The following is a 20,355-nucleotide window of genomic DNA, read 5'->3' as shown; positions in this document are numbered from 1 at the left end:
CATGGGGTCTTATTAAGATAGGATGTCTGTTTTAATGACATGTAGTAAATTACATTGCAACACACATTATACAACCATGTAAACAGAAATGTATATGCAAGTAAATATTTTGTATCATAGGGCTAACAAAACTGTATCCTAGCATTTGTAAATATTTATATAACATGCATGTATAAATTGTATGTATGTGTAGCAGACATGTACATATTGTATGTGTACAAATTAGGTATATTAATATTTGAGACTGATTTGCTTTGACTTCTCATCTCAGTTTTGGATGTACTTTGCATATATAAGTTTTAGATTGGTTTCAGCTTTTTGTAACAGTTTATGATATGTTGTGTTTATTGTACTTTTCCTATTTTTGTGGTTTTCTGTTTTATACATTACAATAGCTTTGATAGAATTCTTTTGTGTATTAGCTTATATGATATTTTTATGACCTTATTGTTTTGCATGAAGTTTTGAGTTTACATTTTGTAGTTTTGAAATTTTGGGTGTATTCTATTGAATTGTGATTTTATTTCTACTTAGATGTTTTTCCTTGCTTATTTTGCTTTTATATGTTTGCTTTGTATTTTGATCTTTGTTAATTATCTATTGTGCATTCCTTTCCTTTCCTTTCCTTTGTTTCAATCCCTAGAGATAGGATAAGATACATGAGAGTAGGCTGTTTATTATTTTGGGTAAGAATTTTAGTTTAGGTGGGGATTTAAGTGTGTTGGTTGGTGCACAAATGCGAAAACATTGTTTTCAACACTATTTTGGCTTTGTGCAAAGGGGTGGGGTAGGGGACTGTTATAAGGAACAGTAAGTTTAGTAGGAAAATTAAGGTTTGCAGAGGACAGATGCATGAGACCTGCAAAGAAAAATTCTGGAATGCTGGAAGGAAGGGTTAAGCTGAAACTGAGGGGCAATTGGTTTTCTCTCTGGATGTAACTTGGGGAGAATGGCTGCCTGTCCTGAGCTTCCTGATCCTAACCTGCTTGCTGTTCTTTTTGTTATCCTGTTGCTCTGTTTCCTTGGGAGACGAACCCTGTGATACTGACGTTAGCCAGAACTAGCTATCTGCACTGGGTCCATTTGGACATGGGACCTACCCAGGGGTCCCTGTCAAATCTGTCACAGACCAGCACCTCTAGTAATAACCAAGAGAGGGTGTTAGGGCAGGATATTGAGAATAGGGACCGATTTATAGATTAGAGTGGAGAGGGTGATAAGTGTAGACTATTATCTGAAAACCCTCCATGAGGAGGTTTAGATCTGAGTTTTGTAGCTAGTGAATTAGTGAGGGGGGAATATTCCCCTTACCCTTCAAACCTTCCTCTCTGGAAATAAATTATTACACTTTCCATTTACTATATCCAGCTCTGTGATTATGTAAATCTGTATGCTGGTCCCAGATCAGGTTCTGGCCTGGTCAAGGCTAACAGTTAAGCCCTTCAACCTACAGTGTGGAAACCCTGATACTGGACCAAAGTAATCCATTAATATCCTACTTGATCCTATCTCCAAAACCTCCTATTTCACACCCAAGTTGTCTTCTCCAAGGCAAATATCTTCAATTTCTGCTACCAATTCTCTCATTTAGAATGATCATGAGACCTCCACAATTCCTACTCTTTCAGGGTGAAATCTTTCTCGCAAAAGCTAGAAATCATTTATACTTAACTAGGACATAAATTAAAACTCAGTCTAGAATTCTGGACCATAAGATATCTGCTTATTTGTTTTATATGTACTTTAAAAGTAGAGTGATAAGTAACCCATGGAGAGAATAGCTGGCATATAAAATTGATATTATTTATATTCTTTCTTAAGTCCAAAAAACTCAGCAGCATTATTTTCCACATAGATTTGTCAGATATGTGCTTGGAAAAGAGTACATCACTGTTTGTTGGACTTTTTAGTACTAGTTCTCCTCAAAAAATCTTGGTAAATGAATGTAATTCTTGAAAAAATGGTATCGTTAACTAAAATTAAATTTTCCCATCACCTTCAATTTGTTTCTACACCTAGAATTAGTAAACATGGAAAATATGATGCATGTGTTCAAAATTCAAAAATGTATCCATCCATTATACATGTCTTTTTCAGGACTCAAAATCTATGGCTTGGAAGAACATTTAATACTTTGAAAAATTCACCTTAAGATTACTTGTAAGAGTTTCCTCATTAGTACCCAATGCTTGGAGCAAAACACTTTTAAGAGATGCTTCCTTTAACACTTCATTTCTAATTTATTAACATGCATCAAAAGTAACACATCTCTCCCACTAACTGCTTTTTTTTAGTTTGTGGAGGCTTTTTGTGTTATTCTGAGCATAGGATACATTTAAACTAACTTTGCATTATGATCAATGAATTCTAAGAAATAAAATGAAGATCTGAAAAGACAAAGGTACTGCCAGGAATTAGTTCTTCCTAATTTGGGAAACCTTACCCTGTTTAAATGTGTATAATATAGATTTCCAAACCAACTCTCACTAAACTTCAACCTAATATGAGGAACATATAGAAACTTATAGAAAAAGGGTTCAGTTGTAAGCTAAAACTCAACAGGATTTTAAAAAAATACAATGAACTGCAATTAATGGATTTAGATTAACAGTCAAAACCAAAAAAGTACAAAATCCAATTGTTGATTATTATCATCATTAATAGACTTAGGATTTAATTTCTCTCACTTAATTAACTGAAAATTATTTTTTTGATAGGAATGTTATAAAGTTGCATACTCTTTTATAAGTAGTGCAACAAGAATACCTGTATTTTGAAAATTGTCTTAATATTTTCCTCTAATTTAGAGACTTTCATATAATGTAAAAACAATGAATCTTAGAGTTGGAAGGAATCTAAGGATGTCTTATATTAACTATAAATTTTCTTTAGATTAAGTTTCTATTAACTGAACAGAAAATCTCCAAGCAAAATAAATACAGTTTGAAATGTTTAATCTCAATACTTCTATTATGTAAATCCATGGTTACCATATTATGCTTTCATATTTATTTGGTGGTTCATATTCTTTCCCTATCCTCTTTCCCCCATCAAGTACCAATGAGCAATTCAATTGGTTTTAACATGTATCATTGATCAAGACCTATTTCCACATTATTATTTGAAGTAGAATGATCACATGCTTTCTAATCATTGGGGTGGAGGGTGAGGAGGGGTGGGGGGAACTTGCCAAAAAACTCCATCTTAAACTTCTTCCCCTACCTTAACATGAAAAAACTACTGCCAATAATGGCAATACGTTTTAAATGAATGTGAATAATTACATGAAGAACATTGCAGGAAAACTTATTCTGGAGGGAAAAAAAAGAATTTAAGCTTAGTATCTATGAGGATCAAAAATGTTTCTATCTCTAAAAGAAAAAAAATTTCCCCCTGTTTACATATGGAACCTGATTTTAGGTCACCTAATATAAAACTAGGACCTTGAAATTAATCTGAAAAGATTTTTCTAACAGCTGTTTAGAAAATTTTTATTTTTTTACCTTTGTCCAGGTGAGACATGATTTTCAGCTGGAACAGAAGAAGCAGTGAATACCTTCGTTTCAGAAAGCTGTGTGGAAAAGAGAAACTCAATCCTGGGTCTTATGCATGGCATAAAACAATGTGCACACCATGTTCCTGGAAATCTTAAAAGTATCATATCCTAACCAATTCACTATAGTTAAGCCATTAGTAGTTCATAGGAAAAAGTAGGTTGGATCCAGTGTGCAAAGGTCTTTAATATCAGAGGAAACAGCCCCAAATCTATGCTATAAGAAGATCATGTTAGCAGGTGATTAGAGGAGATGTGAGATAGAGAAACCAGTCAGTAGAGTACTATAACAATTCAGGTGGGAGATGAGTATGGTCCTGAACAAGGATGGTGGTTAGATGGGTGGAAAGAAGATAAAATAAGAATTGTTAAGGAGGTAGAAGTGATAAGACTTGGACATTTAAGGATTTAAGGAACCTATGGGATGAATTTCTGGGATACATTGGCAGAGAGACAAGAACTGAACCCATGGGAATTGTTGAAATGACTGAGGAGTTGAGTGCAGAGAAGAGGACCTGGGACAAAGCTTTGGGAGACACGGAAATAAGTGAGATAATACATAGATTATATACAGACAAAACAAAGGGATATTGATATAATTAGTCTTCCCACTGACCCTTCCAACCCACCCACCATTTTGGAGGTAACCTAAGAGTGGTATCAAAAAGCCTGAGAATAAAGATCCAAAAGGAGATAGTCACTAGAATCAAATGCTGCCAGAAGACCAAGAATATAACTTTGAAGAAATTGGTTTCAGTTGAGCAAAGAGGTCAGAAACCAGAATACAAAGAACTGAGAAACAGGCATGAAGAAAAGTTAATGAGTATTGAGTTCATCAAATGATTTTGAGTGTTATTAGTAACAGGAGAAATCAAGGGCAATTTTTTGAGTTGGGTGAGAGGTTCAAGACAGTTTTGTTTGTTTTTTAAATTATAGGGAAACTATGTCTCTCCCACAGTCATATTTTTAGGTAGCAGGGAATGGGACAGTACACAGAGAAGTAGATTGAAGAGGAAGGGAAGGAATGATTGCCGTAGCAGGAAGGGACAGAATTAAGAAAGCAGTAAGTAAAAGGAAGATGCCACAAAGAGAACAGCTAACATTTAGAAATTGGGAGTAAAAGGGAAAAACACGAAAGGTTCTAGAGAGAAAAAGGGAGTTCATGGTGAATGGACTATATTTTCCACAGTAAAATATAAGGAGGAGGTCTTCTATTAAGATGTATCATGAAAGGCAGGTTATATAAGCATGGAAAGCTAAAGGAAAGAAGAGAGGGCTCAGAGTAGCTTTGGTGAAGTAAAAAAAAAATCAATGAAAGAAATGTAAAAGGATTTGATGCAAGAAGAGAAACTGTTGAGATCAAGATCAAGAAGGAAGGAAAATTAAGCTAGCATAAGGGTAATAGTCTAGAAATTACTATGGAGTTGAAGAACTGGGAATCACAGTAATGACCAAAATAGGTTTAAAGTAATAGAGCATAGAGAAATATAACAATTAAGTTGCTAATATCAAATTTTACTGAAATAGCAAACATAAATCAGCCAAGGGAATAAAGTTATCAGTAGAGAAAAGATAAATATTAGCCATAAATGTGTATTCCAGTGTGAGATTATGTATGCTGACAAGAATTTATTAATTCTTGTAAGTAAAAAGACCACATGGAATCTGGATTTTTTATAATTTTAACCAAAGCAACAAATGTAAAATTAATTCTTCTTGTTTTTGTATGGAAACACTATTTCTATGATTTTAAAGAAGATTATGCCACCCGGCACCATTCAATTTAAATAGCAGTCTAAAGAGGATAACAATTAGGGTTATATAGTTCCTTACAGTTCAGAAAGGGAGATCATTGAATTTGGAGTCAGAGACCATGGATTGGAACCCCAGCTACACTGCTTGTTTGTCATTCCATCTTCCTCAAAAGTGAAAAGAGAGGCTGAAATATTCCAGTTGTATGGGAATTACTTGAGACAAACTAAATTAAATTTCTGACATAAAATTAATTCTATAGCTTTTTACAACATAAAAAAAATTAATAAGCAAATTGTGCTTCTTTTGGTGTAATCATGTTCTTTACATTTATATTTGCATATAGTTTACAACATTTGAACAAGATTCTAAAATTTATTAAAAAAAAAAAACCAACAACACTTATATTGGATATCTTTGATGAACATTCCATTTTTCCAAATCTAGCCTTGCTTATAAACAATAGAATCTCAATGAGTTTTAAATCAAGTCAGGTTCCCAAACCACTGAAGTAAGTTTTTAAGCAATTCTTGGATATGTATCTTGCCCTTTCCTGATGTGGCATCATATAAGGACAGTATTATAGGATGCACTCTTCTTTTGGGAATTTTTATAATTTAAAAACATTTTACACTTCAAATATACATTGCAATACTTCAATATGTTCATCATTATTCCCTCAATGGGGCAAGACTTGGAGGCCAAATGGAAGAAAAAATTGTGTGAAACCTTGTGTAATGTCTCTATTTGATGAAGATGCACAGATTGCAGAGCTCACTCGAACTTGTATTAGCAGTTTTGGTATACTTTTCAATGAAAAAGTGAGTTCTATCAGTTAAGGAAAGTCCAGTCGTTACCCTTTTTCGTTAAGACAAGCATTTTTTCTTTATAAACACAATAAATAGCTATTTACTTAAACTAGTTTCTTGTTATTGTTCTAATTTCAAGAAGTCCATGGCAAACTACATTAATATCAATAACCTCCTATCTAGCTTTAAAAGTCCTTCAAAAATCATTGCTTATTTTCTGGGGATTGCAAAGTTTTGCAGCAATAGTTTTTCAAATTCTTGGCATTATTTTTTACATTCAACTACACGTACTTTTGAGCTTCATTGTGATCAATCTCATTTCACTGTGTGCTAGAATGAGATTTAGGCTTGCTTTTGAAATTAAATTACTTACTGATATTGAGATAGTCTCTAACAATCAAAGAAGGGTATCCTTTAAAGGCCTACATCATTTGCACAATCTTGGAGTGATAGCCAGTCTTAAAAACCAAAAATTAAAAAACAGGACAAGAAAGCATTGAAACATGTATGGCCCAAAAGCTAGCATTAATTCAGAGAAGTAGCTAGTTAGGGAAACCAGCTTACATCTAGTTTCCTTTGACCAAAGATGATGTTCTGAATGAGCCTGCTGTCACTAAAAACACATGGGCATGATCTTTTAAAACATGGAAATTATCAGAATTGCTGCTTATACTAAGTAATGTGTACTCTACTACAGCAAAGGACACTATGGACTTCTAAATCTTCATTTTATATTTACAGAAATGGAAAAACGTGTCTGGCTCCTAGTTCCAAAGACAAAAAAATAGAATTCTCTGTAAGTACAATTCCATATAACTTTATAATAAGGTTACGATAGCTAGAAGGGATAAGAAGTACAGCCCATACTTCAACAATAATTTTGTCTAAAAGTTCACTTAAGCAGGGGTCATCTAGCCACTAACTGAAGATTTCAGTGTAATGGAAACCACTGTATCAAGGTCTTATCCTATTTCCCTAAGTATAAGTCTTCACTTACCACTTACCAAAATGCCTTTTAGTTATTCTGATTTTCTTAGTATTTGCTCATCGGTGTACATTGTACCTTTGCTAAAAAACTTTCAGTTCCTTGTGAGCAAGCACTTTTTATTTTTGTTGGTATCCTCAGCCTCTATTATAGGACATGGTATTTAAGAGGTCTTAAATGCTTGTTTTGAACTGAACTCAATGAAGAAGCAGTCCAATTGAACTTTTTTTCAAACTCTAATTTTAAGGAAAGTTATCCAGTAGTCAAGCAGAAATCTGTCTCTTTGTACCTTATGCCCACTGCTTCTAGTTCATTTGTATGGGGTCCAACATATAAAGTCTACGTCCTCTTCCCGATGATAGCTCTTCAAATCGTTAAGATGCTGATCATATCCTCTTCTCAGACTTCCTTTATCCAAGCTAAACAATTGTAGTTCTTTCACCTAACCCAAATATAACACAGCTTACAATCCATTTATGGACTGTACCCTATCCATTTATGATGTCCTCTTTACAATGAAATAGAACACACTTACTGAACATCTATAATGTGCAAGGAATAGTATTAGTTGCTATGGGGGAAGGGGAAGAACCATGGCTTACACATGAGTACGAGACAGAAAAATGCCACAATTATCAAATGACAAGTATGGGGAGTATATTGTATCCAGTGTGGGCTGGAATGGTCTGAGAAGGCAAACTAAATCCGAGTCAAAGGAGATGAAGAGGTCTCATTACCTAATCTAAAGTCGATTTTAGAGAAGGAAACTAAGGGCTAGAGGGGAAATAGATGGTCCAAAATCATACAGGTAATTTTTGAACCCAGTTTATGCCCCTAAAAACAATAGATGATCTGAAGTAACACACTGTGTCCCCCTAAAAGTTGGAACATGTGCAGAATTTGAAATGAGAAGATACACGAGGGATTATTTTCTAGGTGGGAGAAAGGTAGGAGAGAAGGAGGGAGAGCCTGGAGGCATGAATACAGGAGACATGTTGGGGCAAAAAAAAAAAAGTGGCTATTGGCAAATGGTTTGGGAAAGTTAGAAGGGAATATGGCTGAAAACATGTACTGTAGCCAGGCTGAAAAGGACATGAAGGCCAAACTGGGGTGTTTGCAAGCAGGAATTCTCTAAGCTCACCTCTCCTTCTTGAATTCCCTAAAATTCTGTTCCAAATCCAATTCAAACACAAGGCTTAGAATTCCCTGATACCATAATCTTCCCCTACCAGGGAACATTGTATGTCTTGGCATGCATCTCATGCATTTGTACAAGTGAATGTTACACAGACCTAACCCCCAACACATAAAATTTGATCTTGAAGAAAGGGAAATTTTTTATCTGTTATCTCAATGCTTAGCAAAGACAGAGTAAGCACTTAATACATATTGCTAGTGATATTTTATCCATTCTACAGCATATACTTACATCTTCATTCCAGTCTTCTGTTGTCCACTCTTCCATAGAGTTCTTCCAAGCCCCTGATATGACAAAAAAAAAATTAAAGTTCAGAGTACAATCTTATTTCAGATGTCCCATGGTCCCACGTTAAACTCTGTATGAAGCAAAGGGACGTTGCTTTAGGTCATTATCAATTCAGTTTAAGAATTATAGTATGCACATGTATACTGTTGGTAGACTTGGGAAATGGGCCAACAATTCTGGAAAAAAAAAGATTGGCATTAACCAAGAAAAGTTATTCAGCTATTATACACAGATGTCAAATACTCAAATTGATGGGTTAAAGGCAGAAGGACTAATTTATAAGAAATTAACAGAAACTCTTTTTGGAATGCAAAAACTTAGAAACAAATAGTAGCTAAATATGCTATATGAATGTACCAGATTATTCTGGCATAAGAAAAAGAAAATGAAGAGAAATTCAGAGGAATTCTAAGAGCTTTTCTGAATAGAAATCCTCAAGGAAACTGACTAGACAAGGAAGATTTTTTTTTAATCACTAAACTCAATAATACAATTTATATAAATCAGATAGGAAAAATCTCAATATTTGATCAGAATTACTAGGGAAAACTAGAAAGAAGTCCAGCAGAAATTAGTCAGTCAATAAGCATTTAATAGCCAAATACCATATGCTAGGCACTAGCTGGCATATAAAAAGAGGCAAAAAAGAGCTACTGTCCACCAGGAACTCATAGGAAAATATGAAAGAAAACATGCACATAAGATAAATGTAAAATAAACAAAAGGAAGGAACTAGAAATAAAGGGGGAAAGGTTTCCTATAGAAATTGAGGTTTTTTTAAACTGCAAGATGAAGGAAGCTGAAGATGTCAGGAAGGAGAATTAGAAAGAAATCCTTGCACAGAGAGTAGACAGGAAAATGTCCAGAGCCAAGGGATGAAGTCTCAGGAACTACAAGAAAGGCAGTGTAACTGTATTACACAGGACATAGGAGCAGAGTAAGATATTACAGGAAAGATGGGAAGTGAGGAAGGCTATGAAAGGCTTTGAATACCAGAGGATTTTAAAATTGATCCTCCAAGTTATGATGAAGCACTGTAATTTAATGAGTAGGAAGATGAAATGGTCACATCTGCTGTGAAGGAAGATCACTTTGACAGATGAGGGGAAATGAACTGAGGTGGGAAGACTAGTAGCAGGGAGCTGAACAAGCAGGCTATTGCAATAGTTCAGGAAGGAGATGATAGGTGTATTGAAAAGATGCTATTTTGTACAATTAACAGACTTTGCTAAAAGAATGGATATCAAAGGGTAAGAAGGATGGCATCTAGAGTCCAAGTCTGCCAGTCTAGGAAGATGGTGTCACCTTCTAAAGTAACAGTTTGGAAAGGGGGTAAGATCTGGGCGGACGTGGAGACACACACAAACAGAAACACGACCACACACGCAGTACAAAGGCTTGGAAATAATTGAGTTTAAGATGTCTACAAAGATATATCTAGTATACTGAAGTCAACTTATTTCATGTCATGTACTGTGCTAAAATAAAAACTAGGCATACGAAGTAAAAAAAAATACAATCCCACCCTCAAGGAGCTCATAGTCAAGAGGGAATCAGGAAAAACAACACATCCCAGAAGAAAGGCACCAAATAGTAAGAAAGGGTAAAGAAAGGCTTCTTACTGGAGGTAGAGTGAGGAGTGAAAGCGTTCTAGGCATAGAGGGCAGCTAATCACAACAAAGAGGCCAAATGATCTTGGATCAAAGAGTAAGGGAGTAAAGTCTAAGGTAACTGGATAGGTAAAAAAGGGCCAGCTTGTGAAGAGCTTTAAAAGCAAAATTGGGATTTTGTTATTTGATACTGGGGGTAATGAGAAGCCAGTGGAGGTACTCAGTAGGAAGGTAACATGGTGAAGCCTTCACTTAAGACTATGTTAGCCTTTCCATAAGGGCCTGAATCAGGATAATGGCATGTCATGGGGAAGAAGGTGACATATACTAATGAAGTTGTCAAAGTAGTAAGACTTGACCCCCCCCCCCCCAAAGGCTGATTAGGCAGAATAGAACAGAGAGGATGATAGGCTGCTCAAACTAGAGAAAAAGAAGATGGGAAGTCTTAGGAGGAAAGATGATGTAACTGATATCTTTGAACATCTGATTTTTCAATATTATGGGGCTAATTAATTTTGTGATATGCAGTAGGCAGTTGAAGATATAAAAGGAATTGAAACTGAATGAAAAAATAATTATACAATTTTAAAAATTTAGAAATCAGAAAGGAGAATTCTTATATAAACAACGGACAGTAAGTGAATTACAAAAAAAAACCAAACTAGATAACCAGATATTATTGATTACATAAATGTGAAAAGCTTTTGAATGAAAACTAAGCAACTAGGATAAAGGGGGAAGATGTCATTTAGAAAAAAAATGTATTCATTATGTATACAATATCTCTGATGAGTAATATCAAAAAAAGTACATGATTAACAGAAACAAGTAAAATCCAAACTTTTAGATGGTTAAACAGGAAAATGATAAAAAAAAACCATATAAAACAATGTTATGAAACCTCGTTAAGGAAAATACAAATAAAAAACTTGGGTTTCATAACAAAGCACTAAATAAAGATGACAAAAGATGAGAATAGTCAGTACTTAACAGGTTATAGAAAAATGGTCCCCCAGTGCATTGTTGGAGCTCTTAAATGGTATAACCATTGTGGAAAGGAATTTTTAACTATGCAGAATTGTGATAAAATGACCAGTCTAGACGATTCAAAGTTTTCAAGGTAATACAATTACTGCGAAAATGTTAATGATAGCATATATTTGTGCTAGTAACAAAAAACAAAGTAGACACCTATCTACTTTGGTTAAAGAAATTGTACACATGAATGTCTACTGTGATGCAATAAAACATCATTAATATAGAGGAGCATAGGTGTTATTTAATATTTAAGACAAGAATTCTCAAAAAATTTTTGGTCCACGGACCCCTTTGTACTTTTAAAAGTTTTTATTTATGTGGTATTATATCAATATTTAACATTTGAAATTAGAATGACTCAAAATTATGCTATCATTTTTTACCTCTCTGAACAGTTAAAAGGGTATGGGGACATAAACAATCCTCAGACCATACTTTGGAGAAATGCTGATTTTAGTGAAACAAGCAGAATCAGAAAAACAATATATATATAACAACAATTTAAATGGAAAGATGTAACACAAAATTGAAATAGAATACTATAAAATGTGAAAGCCTTCTCCCCCCCAAAAAGAGATGGGAAGACATCTCCCCAAAGATTCTTTGCAGGGGTGAGGGTCACAAGGATGGAATACAGCATATTATCAAGACATTTTTTGATATATTGGTTGCCTTTACTGAACTTTTTTTCCACTTCTGGTTTTGTCTTTTTTTTTAAAATAACCCTAGAAGGTTTATCATAAATGTTTGGGAGAAAATGAGAAGATGAATAGAGCAGGAAATATACATAACACATAGCAAAAGATAAGATCTAGAAGTTTATTTTTCTAAAACTGATGCAGGGGAAAAAGTCAGTCCTTCTAACAATGTAAAGAATACAAGTAACACAAATGAAAATAATACCAGAGCTGCTGACATCAGATTGAAGGCAAAGATCATATAATCTTAGTTTCAGGAGAGACGATTATCCTTCTTTTTGGGAGGTGGGAAACTACAGGCAATGAATGTTGCACCAGATCTCACATTCACTATCTAATTTTGCTTTGTTCTTTTTATTTAACAAACAGAATTCTTTGTTTGAGAGGAAATAGGAAGGAATACATTGTCAAATTAATACAAAATCAGACTATGCAATCCTTTTTAATATTATATTTATTTTATTAATCCCTCCAATCAAATAACAAGTTTCTAACATGATCAAAGATTATTGAGACTCAAATATTCTCCCTTTCTCCCTATTCCCCCTCAAGCTCCTCAACAACTCCATTAAGCAATCTCATATAAATGTTACATGTGTAATCATGGAAAACATTTTTCCATATTAATATTCTTATGGAAGGAAACTAAAATAGAAAAATTAAGAAAATGAAAAGTCTGCTTTGGTCTAGATTCAGACTCAGTTCTTTTTCTCTGGAAATGGTATTTTTAAAAATCATGAATCCTTTGGAATATTTTGGCTCACCGAATTACTAAAAATGGCTATTATTCAATTATTAATTATAAAATATTCCTATCACTATACAATGTTCTCCTGGGTTTTGCTTATTTCACCCTACTTCAGTTTGGATTAAGTTTTTCTGGGTTTTTCTGAGTTCTTCGTTATTTCTTACTATCACTTAGGCAGTCAATCCCAAGTTGAAGGGTATCCTCTCACTTTCTAAATTTTTGCCCCTCCCCCAAAAGAGCTACTTTAAATATTCTTGAATATATAAGTCCTTAATCTTTTTTTTGTTTATCTCTTTGACATAAAAAAACTTAGTAAAGATATAAAATTCTTCTCTTAATCCTTTTCTACCATAATTGGCAATCGTTTAGAGAAATGACAAAAAATAGTCACTTGGATAACTGAAGCCAAAAAGACAAGTCAAAGTTGGCAAATTTACAAACAACCAAATACCTCAAATATTAAAATGATAGGTACAGAGATGGAACCAAATTTAAATCTGCTATCCATAGAAATTCTTGTTTTTATTAAATAAGAGATAAAATACTTTCCTCTTGTTTTTTCTTGGCTCCAGGGTTCACCCATATAAAGGCTATAGTACTACAGGCAAGTATGACAAGTATTTAGACATACAAAGAACCACTAAACATTAGTAGAAAATAAAATTTTAAGTTACAAATCTAATGGAATAATATTCATGGCAATAGTCTAACAGATGAAATTATACAAAAAGATATATAGTACAGACCTAGTAAACAAAGGAATAAAGAATGAAATTCCAGCAATTAAATTCCAAATCTAGTGTTTTTTCATGGTACTACAAAGACTTCTAAAAGATTTGTCACTTTATTCCTCTAGGTCTGTTTTTCTCCTTTAGAGAATAAGGGAGATGGGAAGATTAGGCTTAAAGGCCTGATTTGTTTTTCTACTTCTAATCTACAATTCTTAAGAAAGCTTAGGGAATTATACATCTACTTAAGAGTTATTAGATGTTCCTCTTTGGTGGGCAATGTTTGAATTTGCCTACAACATATATATATATATATATATATATATATATATATATATATATATATATATATATATACTATATAACTTTTACATAAAGAAATAACCAGAGGGCATTTTAAGTTAAGCTATTTTAGCTATAATAGGAAGAAAAGGAGGGAATCCCATTTGGAAATCAAAAAAGGAAAGCCATTTAAAAATGGAAGGGGTTACTGAAGAAAAATAGTCATTCATATAGAAAATCAGTAAATAAACTAATTGGGGAAATTAATACCATTGGTAGAGTAAAAGGATGCAAATAAACCTAAAACCATCATTTCCATATAATAACAAAGCCTAAGAAAGAATAAAGAAATCCTACTCAAATACATTTACAAAATGAGTCAAGTATCTGGAAATACACCAGTCAAGGCATAATGTGTTTTTTAACCCTTACTTTATATATCTAGAATCAATGTGGTTCATTAGTTCCAAGGCAGAACTGTGGTATGGGCTAGTCAATGGGGGATTAACTGACTTGCCCACCAACACACAGAGGGAAGATCGAAGGCCATATCTGAACCCAGGACAACCTCCTGTCCCTAAGTCTGGATCTCCATCCACTGAGCCACTTAGCTAGCTAGGGGAGTCTTAAACAAAGAATAAAAGACTGTCTTCAAGATGGTAGTGTACCACAGTTTAGCTGTATCATAACTACCAGTAAGGATTAAATAAAAGTAGCCTACTAGTGTTCAAGAAATTAAATGTTGACACCTAAGTTGCATATGAAGAGATGAGCAGAAGTTTAGAAGCACTAGTGAAATATTCTAGAGAGAAAAGAACAGGTTGGGGACTGTTCTCCCCTGCCCATTTTTAGATTTAACCACCAAAAGCATATACACCCACTAACACCTGGGGGGGGGGGGGTCTGTGACCCACATGTGTGATGGTGGGTGACAAATCAGAATTGACTGACTGTCCCCCGGGGCAGATCTAAGCAAAGCTGTAGCTGTAATTGATACATGTCAAATGGAAGAAAGTCACAAGAAGTGACAAAAAGAAATGATCTTTAAAAATGTGAAGAACTTCCTGTGAGGAGCTCTTTGGTCTTTGACCTGACTTCAGAGGAGCTCAGGGCTTCAGATCTCAGACTGCTTCCTTCTGGACTGACATGTGGTAAGTAAAAATGGCTGACTCCTTTTCCTGGATTTTCTGAAGGGTCCAGCCTCAGGAGAGACCTACCCTCTTGAGAGAGACTCCCTACATCCCCAGGTCAAGGTCAAGGCCTCTCTGACTAAGGACTAATTATCCCTGCCTGGGTTGAGCCTAGGGCCGGAGCAAAATACTTACTGTGTAGGCTAGATACCTTAACCTATTCTCTCTCTGATTTTTCTTCTTTTACTCTGTCTATATTTTATAAATTGTTAAAATAAATCTCTTTGGAATTCATTAAAATTCCTGGGGACCCTATTCTTAAATAATCCAGTCCAACCTTTTATAAAAACCCCTCACATTTTTCTACCTCTTACAGGACCAATAGAAACAAGGAAAGAAGCAGGAAAGAAAAGGAGCAATCTAGGAGAGGGAGAGGGAGGGAAGTTGAGGAGAGAGAAAATGTGTAGAAAAAGCATTAGACCAGAAGGGCAATAATCAGTCTGATCAGGATCAGATGCCTGCCTCCAACCTACCCTCCTTCCCCAATCACAAAAATAGTCCTATTCATCCTAGTCGGCTACTCCTGAGATGCTTGAACATAATACTCATTACCTATGCCTCAAATAATATAGATCATTACTAAAAATGTCGAAATGAATGCAGGAACAGTAAAGACACACCTAGTAGAAAGTAAATCCACATCATCTACTAGCAAAATATTAAATTTGTCACCAACTATATTAGAATTCCTAGAAAAGAGGAAAACTTAAAAAATAAAAATCTAGGTGAATAATTCTAAAAAAGAAAAAGATAACAATGAGCTAAAAAGAAAATGAATGCAAAATTTTACCATAGCATTCTGTCTGTTCAAACCAACATCTCTATATGCTCCCCTATTAGAACCTTGGATTCTATACCCTTAGGTCACCTAACTCTTGATGGGTGCTTCTTTTATGATACAGAAGCTCAGGTGTTCATACCATTTCCCAGCCATTATCCCCTCATTATCCTTTCTATACTTGGACCAACATCTGCATTCTTTGATCCCATGGGAAACTTCAGCTCCAATTCTAAGCCTAGTAGCTCTGATATATAGGTGAGCCTTTGACTTATCATGCTAGAGCCTTGGCTTCTTTTCTGGCTATCTCCTCACTATACCACATGGATATTAAGTTAAAAAAAAAATTAACAGTAATAGCAAGAATTAAAGGACCAAGCAATCACAGTCAGAAATACAAAACAATTGACAGGCCACTATAAAGGAGAACTGTATATGAAATAAAATCATTCATAAGGGCCCACAACCAAAAATTACTTACTAGTGAGTATAACCTTAAAGCGGGGGGAAATGGATCTTTAGTGAAACAGGACATTAAAAAAAACTGTTTTAAAATCTAAAGTCTTCCTGGGTCACGGAGAGAAAATAAGAAAGGGCCTTCTGAGGATATTCCTGTACCCTAATGATCTTGAGAGAAAAAAGTAAAGATTAAAGAAAAGGCATATATAATGAAAGAAAGGAGGAGGTAGGGGTAGAACTTACATGATTAGGTTACATGAATATAAGACAGCATAAAACATGAAGGCATGAAGAGCGCAGGTTACACACAAGCCACATTTTCACTTGAAAAAGATATGGATAAACACACCAGTTTTGGAATAGAAATGCAGTGAACTAAACAGAAAAATGAGGGGAAAAGAAAGAAGGATTAAGTATAAAGAAAAATATTCTTTGGACGGTGGTATGTGAAGGTAAGAAACTTTTAACAGGACAAGAAGTGGAGAAAAGGGAGTAGAATAAAAGCAGTTCACACACACACAAAAAAAGCCATCAATGTCCAACACATCCCTCACTCAAACTTCTTTGTAAAAAGAAGAAAAAACAAAGGATAGATAGGGTAGAGGAAAATATTTAATTAACAACTATAATCAATTTGTAGTAAGAAATAGAAACTATTATAAATAGGATATTCAATACACTCCTCTCAAACCAAAATAAACCAAAACAAAATATAACCAAGCAAGATATTAAGGATCTGAATACAATTTAGAAGCCTTAGTCTCTAATGATTATCTAATGAGAAAAGAATGTACCTATTAGTTGTATGTAGCACATTTACAAAAAGTAACCTTATACCAAGTCAGAAAAAAGCAAAAATATTAAACAACTTTGCTGACTACAGCATGATAAAAATTATAATCAACAAGTGACATTTATAGAAAGGATTGAAAATTAAAAATTTAGATAATTTTAAAGATTTAATGGTCAATGAACAAATCATTATAAAAAGAAACTTACATCCAAATAAATGAGATTAAAACTTTAAGCAGTCTTAATGGGGAAACTGAAATCTTTAAAACAATTATATTAACCAAAAAAGAGAAAGTAAATGAACTGGGTATACAATTAAAAAAAAAAAGCTCAAAAGCCAAAAATTAAGAAATCTGAAAAATCAAAGAAAAGAATAAAACTAACAAGTGGGGAAAAAGTTAAGACAAATCACTAACCCATCTGATTAAAAAGAAACCAAAAAACAACAATTTTCCAGTGTAAAAACAAAAAAAAAACCAAACAAAACAAAAAAACTAAGAAAAAATGAAGGAAAACAATTGTGCCCAATTATATAACAAAAGGGACCAAATGGATTTATGGGTGAATTGCATTAAGATCTGAAAGAAATTTTAATTCAAATAATACATTGTTGCAAAAATAGGAAAGGGATCTTACCGAATTCCTTCTACAATAGAAATATGGTCTTGACACCTAAATCAGGAAGAAACAACTATAGACCAATATCCCAAAAGAATGACAAAAACATTTTGAATAAATCATTAGTAAAGAAACTACATGTAGCAATATATAAACAGGATTCTAGAATATGATCAGAGAGAATTTTTTTAAAATAAAGGTTAGTACAACATTAGGAAGACTAAGCAAAATAAACCATAGTGATACCACAAACAATAAAAAATCACATGACTGTATCAAAAGTCAAGGCATTTGAAAAATACAATACTCATTCCAGTTTTAAGACACTAAAAACCATAAAACCTTTCATACAGTCGCTATTTTTTAAGATTAAAAATACTATATGAAAATATAAACTAGAGCTTTCTCCAATAAGGAGAATAGGAAAGAAGTCCATTAGTATTATTTCTATTTATAAGTCATAGAAATGCTGGCTCTATTAATAAAACAAGAAAAAGAAATTAAGAAAATAAACATAGAAAAAGAAAAAACTCATAGCTTTCTGAATAGTATAAGGACCCGAGATTGAATTTAAAGATAATTTGAAAATAATAACAATGTAAGAGGATATAAAATAGACCTTCACAACTTTTCAGACATTTTATAAATTACACACAAAACCAAAAAGAAAAATATAACAAAGCAAATTATTCAAAAACAATCATAGACTGTATATGTTTAATGGATGGGTCAATGCCAATGGCTTATATTTGCTTTTTCAATGTTTTATAAATCAAACTACCACACGATTATTATATTTAACATCTCAGGGGAAAAAAATTATCTGAAAGAACAAAAGATCAAAAATATCAAGGAAAATAAAAGGGGGGAATAGTAAAGCAAAGTAGCTGATCAACACCAGATCTCAAGCTATTACTACAAAGTGGCAATTAATTGTTATCATAATTTGAGATAGCATAAGTTCATCAGTAAACAAAATAGGTAAACAACATACAAAAGCAAATGCACCTATATAGTGGGTTCAATAAACTTAAAGACTACAACTTGGTGTAAAAGTTCATTATTCAAGAAAACTTAACAGGGTGATAGAAATTAGATTGAGACCAAAATAAGCTCCAAATCAATCACATAAAAACAAATAACAGGAGCAAGAAAAGGATCCTAACTTTCACATCTGACGGATAGAAGAAAAATTCAGGATCAGAGAGACCACATAAGATGAAAAGGAACAGTTTTGATTATGTAAAATCCAAAGTTTTACACAAACAAAATCCATGCAGCTAAAATTAAAAATGAAACTGAGTAAAAATCTCTACAGTAAATTTCTCTAATAAAATCTCATCTCTATTGAAGGAAAAGACAGCTACTTTATAATGATTAAAAGATGTAGATAATACTCAAAAAAGGTCAAGCTAACAAAAGAAATATAAAATACTACAAATCACTATTAGAAAAGTACTAAAATAACTTTACCTTTGATGTTAATCAAAATGGCAAATAGACAATAAAAGAAAATGAAAATTTTTGAATGGGCTACAGGAAAACAAATACCTCAGGAAAAGCTATGGATTAGAAAAGTAACTGGAACTCTGAATACCCTTTGACTCAGGGATACAATTACTAAGTCCATGCCCTAAAAAAAAAAAATCAAAAAGGACTGGATAGCGGGGGGAGAAAGCACATCTTTTAGATTGAGCAAAGAATGGAAAAGAAAGCAAATGTTCAATGATCAGGCTGAACAAATTATTGTATGTAATTGAATATTACTGCATCTTAAATGAGGTCCAAAGGAATAGTTTCACAGAAACCCAGTTAAGATTTTTGTGAAGTGAGATGAACTTGGAGAAATGTTGATACAATACTGGACAGAAAAATAACTTTTAAAAGATCCAAGGATCACGGATCAATTCAATGATCAATCATGACTTCAGAAGACCTAAGAAGGAATCATAGTATATACCAGTTAATTAGATACTCACATTACAGAAAAAGAGAAACATTTTAAAAAAGGCAAATGTATGATTTGTTTTGCAGACACATTTGCCTTTTCTGTAATGCCAACTGGGTCTTCCCGGCAAAGATACTGGAGTGGTTTGTCATTTCCTTCTCCAGCTCATTTTGCAGAAGAGGAAACTGAGGCAAACAGTTAAGTGAATTGCCCTGGGTCCCACAGTTAAGAAGCAGCTGGAGTCAGATTTGAACTCAAGGAGATGAGCCTTTCTGACAACATGCCCAACTCAATTCACTGCACAACCTCGATGAAACAAAGACTTCCACCTTTTTGTTCAACAATGTATATTAACAAAAAGGACTGTTTTCATTGCAAAACAGATGGAAGCTAGTGATAGTTATATACTCCAAGAACCATCTGCTGCCCAGAAAACCCTAGAGAAACAAAAAAGATTGGTGTATTTTTAAAAGTTCTAAAGAGGGACAGTTAGATCTGGGCCTCAAGATGGACTGGATTCAAGTTTGGGTTCAAACACTTTTCTAGCTGGGTGACTAGGCTAGTCACTTTAACACCTATTGCCTCGCTTTTTATGCATTTCTGCCTTGGAACCAATACTTAATATTGATTCTAATATTAAAGGTAAGGGTTTTTTTTTTCCAATAAATAAATATGCATGTACGTTCAGAATGAAATCAATTGACAGGTTTGAAAGCAATATCTTGATTTTATCACAAACAATTTTTAAAAGATGCAGTATGTAGTAAGAGATTTTCTGCATTCATATCTCCTTTTTCCTGTTCTACTTTGTACACTGTGATTTTTTTGAAGCGGTTGTCAAAATCAGAATTTTTAAAAAGAAATGAATGGAATGGATAAAT

At 33.6% G+C, this 20,355-nt stretch overlaps 1 protein-coding gene and 1 non-coding gene across 18 annotated transcripts in view; both read right to left on the bottom strand.

Annotated features, from left to right (window-relative positions):
* Window positions 1-20,355, bottom strand: part of UBAP2 (ubiquitin associated protein 2) — a 122,672-nt gene that overhangs the window by 44,078 nt on the left and 58,239 nt on the right. For all 17 annotated transcript variants that reach the window (XM_056803896.1, XM_056803894.1, XM_056803901.1 and 14 more), the window contains 2 exons: window positions 8,529-8,581; window positions 3,504-3,571 (listed from right to left, as the gene is read on the bottom strand). In XM_056803896.1, the coding sequence (XP_056659874.1) occupies window positions 3,504-3,571; window positions 8,529-8,581 (121 nt within the window). The remainder of the gene's footprint in view (window positions 1-3,503; window positions 3,572-8,528; window positions 8,582-20,355) is intronic.
* Window positions 1,821-1,903, bottom strand: LOC130455700 (small nucleolar RNA SNORD121A). The gene has a single exon (XR_008913799.1). It is a non-coding gene; the product is annotated as a small nucleolar RNA SNORD121A (small nucleolar RNA).

Source organism: Monodelphis domestica, chromosome 7 (genome assembly GCF_027887165.1).
Source record: "Monodelphis domestica isolate mMonDom1 chromosome 7, mMonDom1.pri, whole genome shotgun sequence".
NCBI lineage: Eukaryota > Metazoa > Chordata > Mammalia > Didelphimorphia > Didelphidae > Monodelphis > Monodelphis domestica.
Note: the sequence above shows the minus strand (reverse complement) of the source record. Positions and strands in the feature narration are given on the sequence as shown.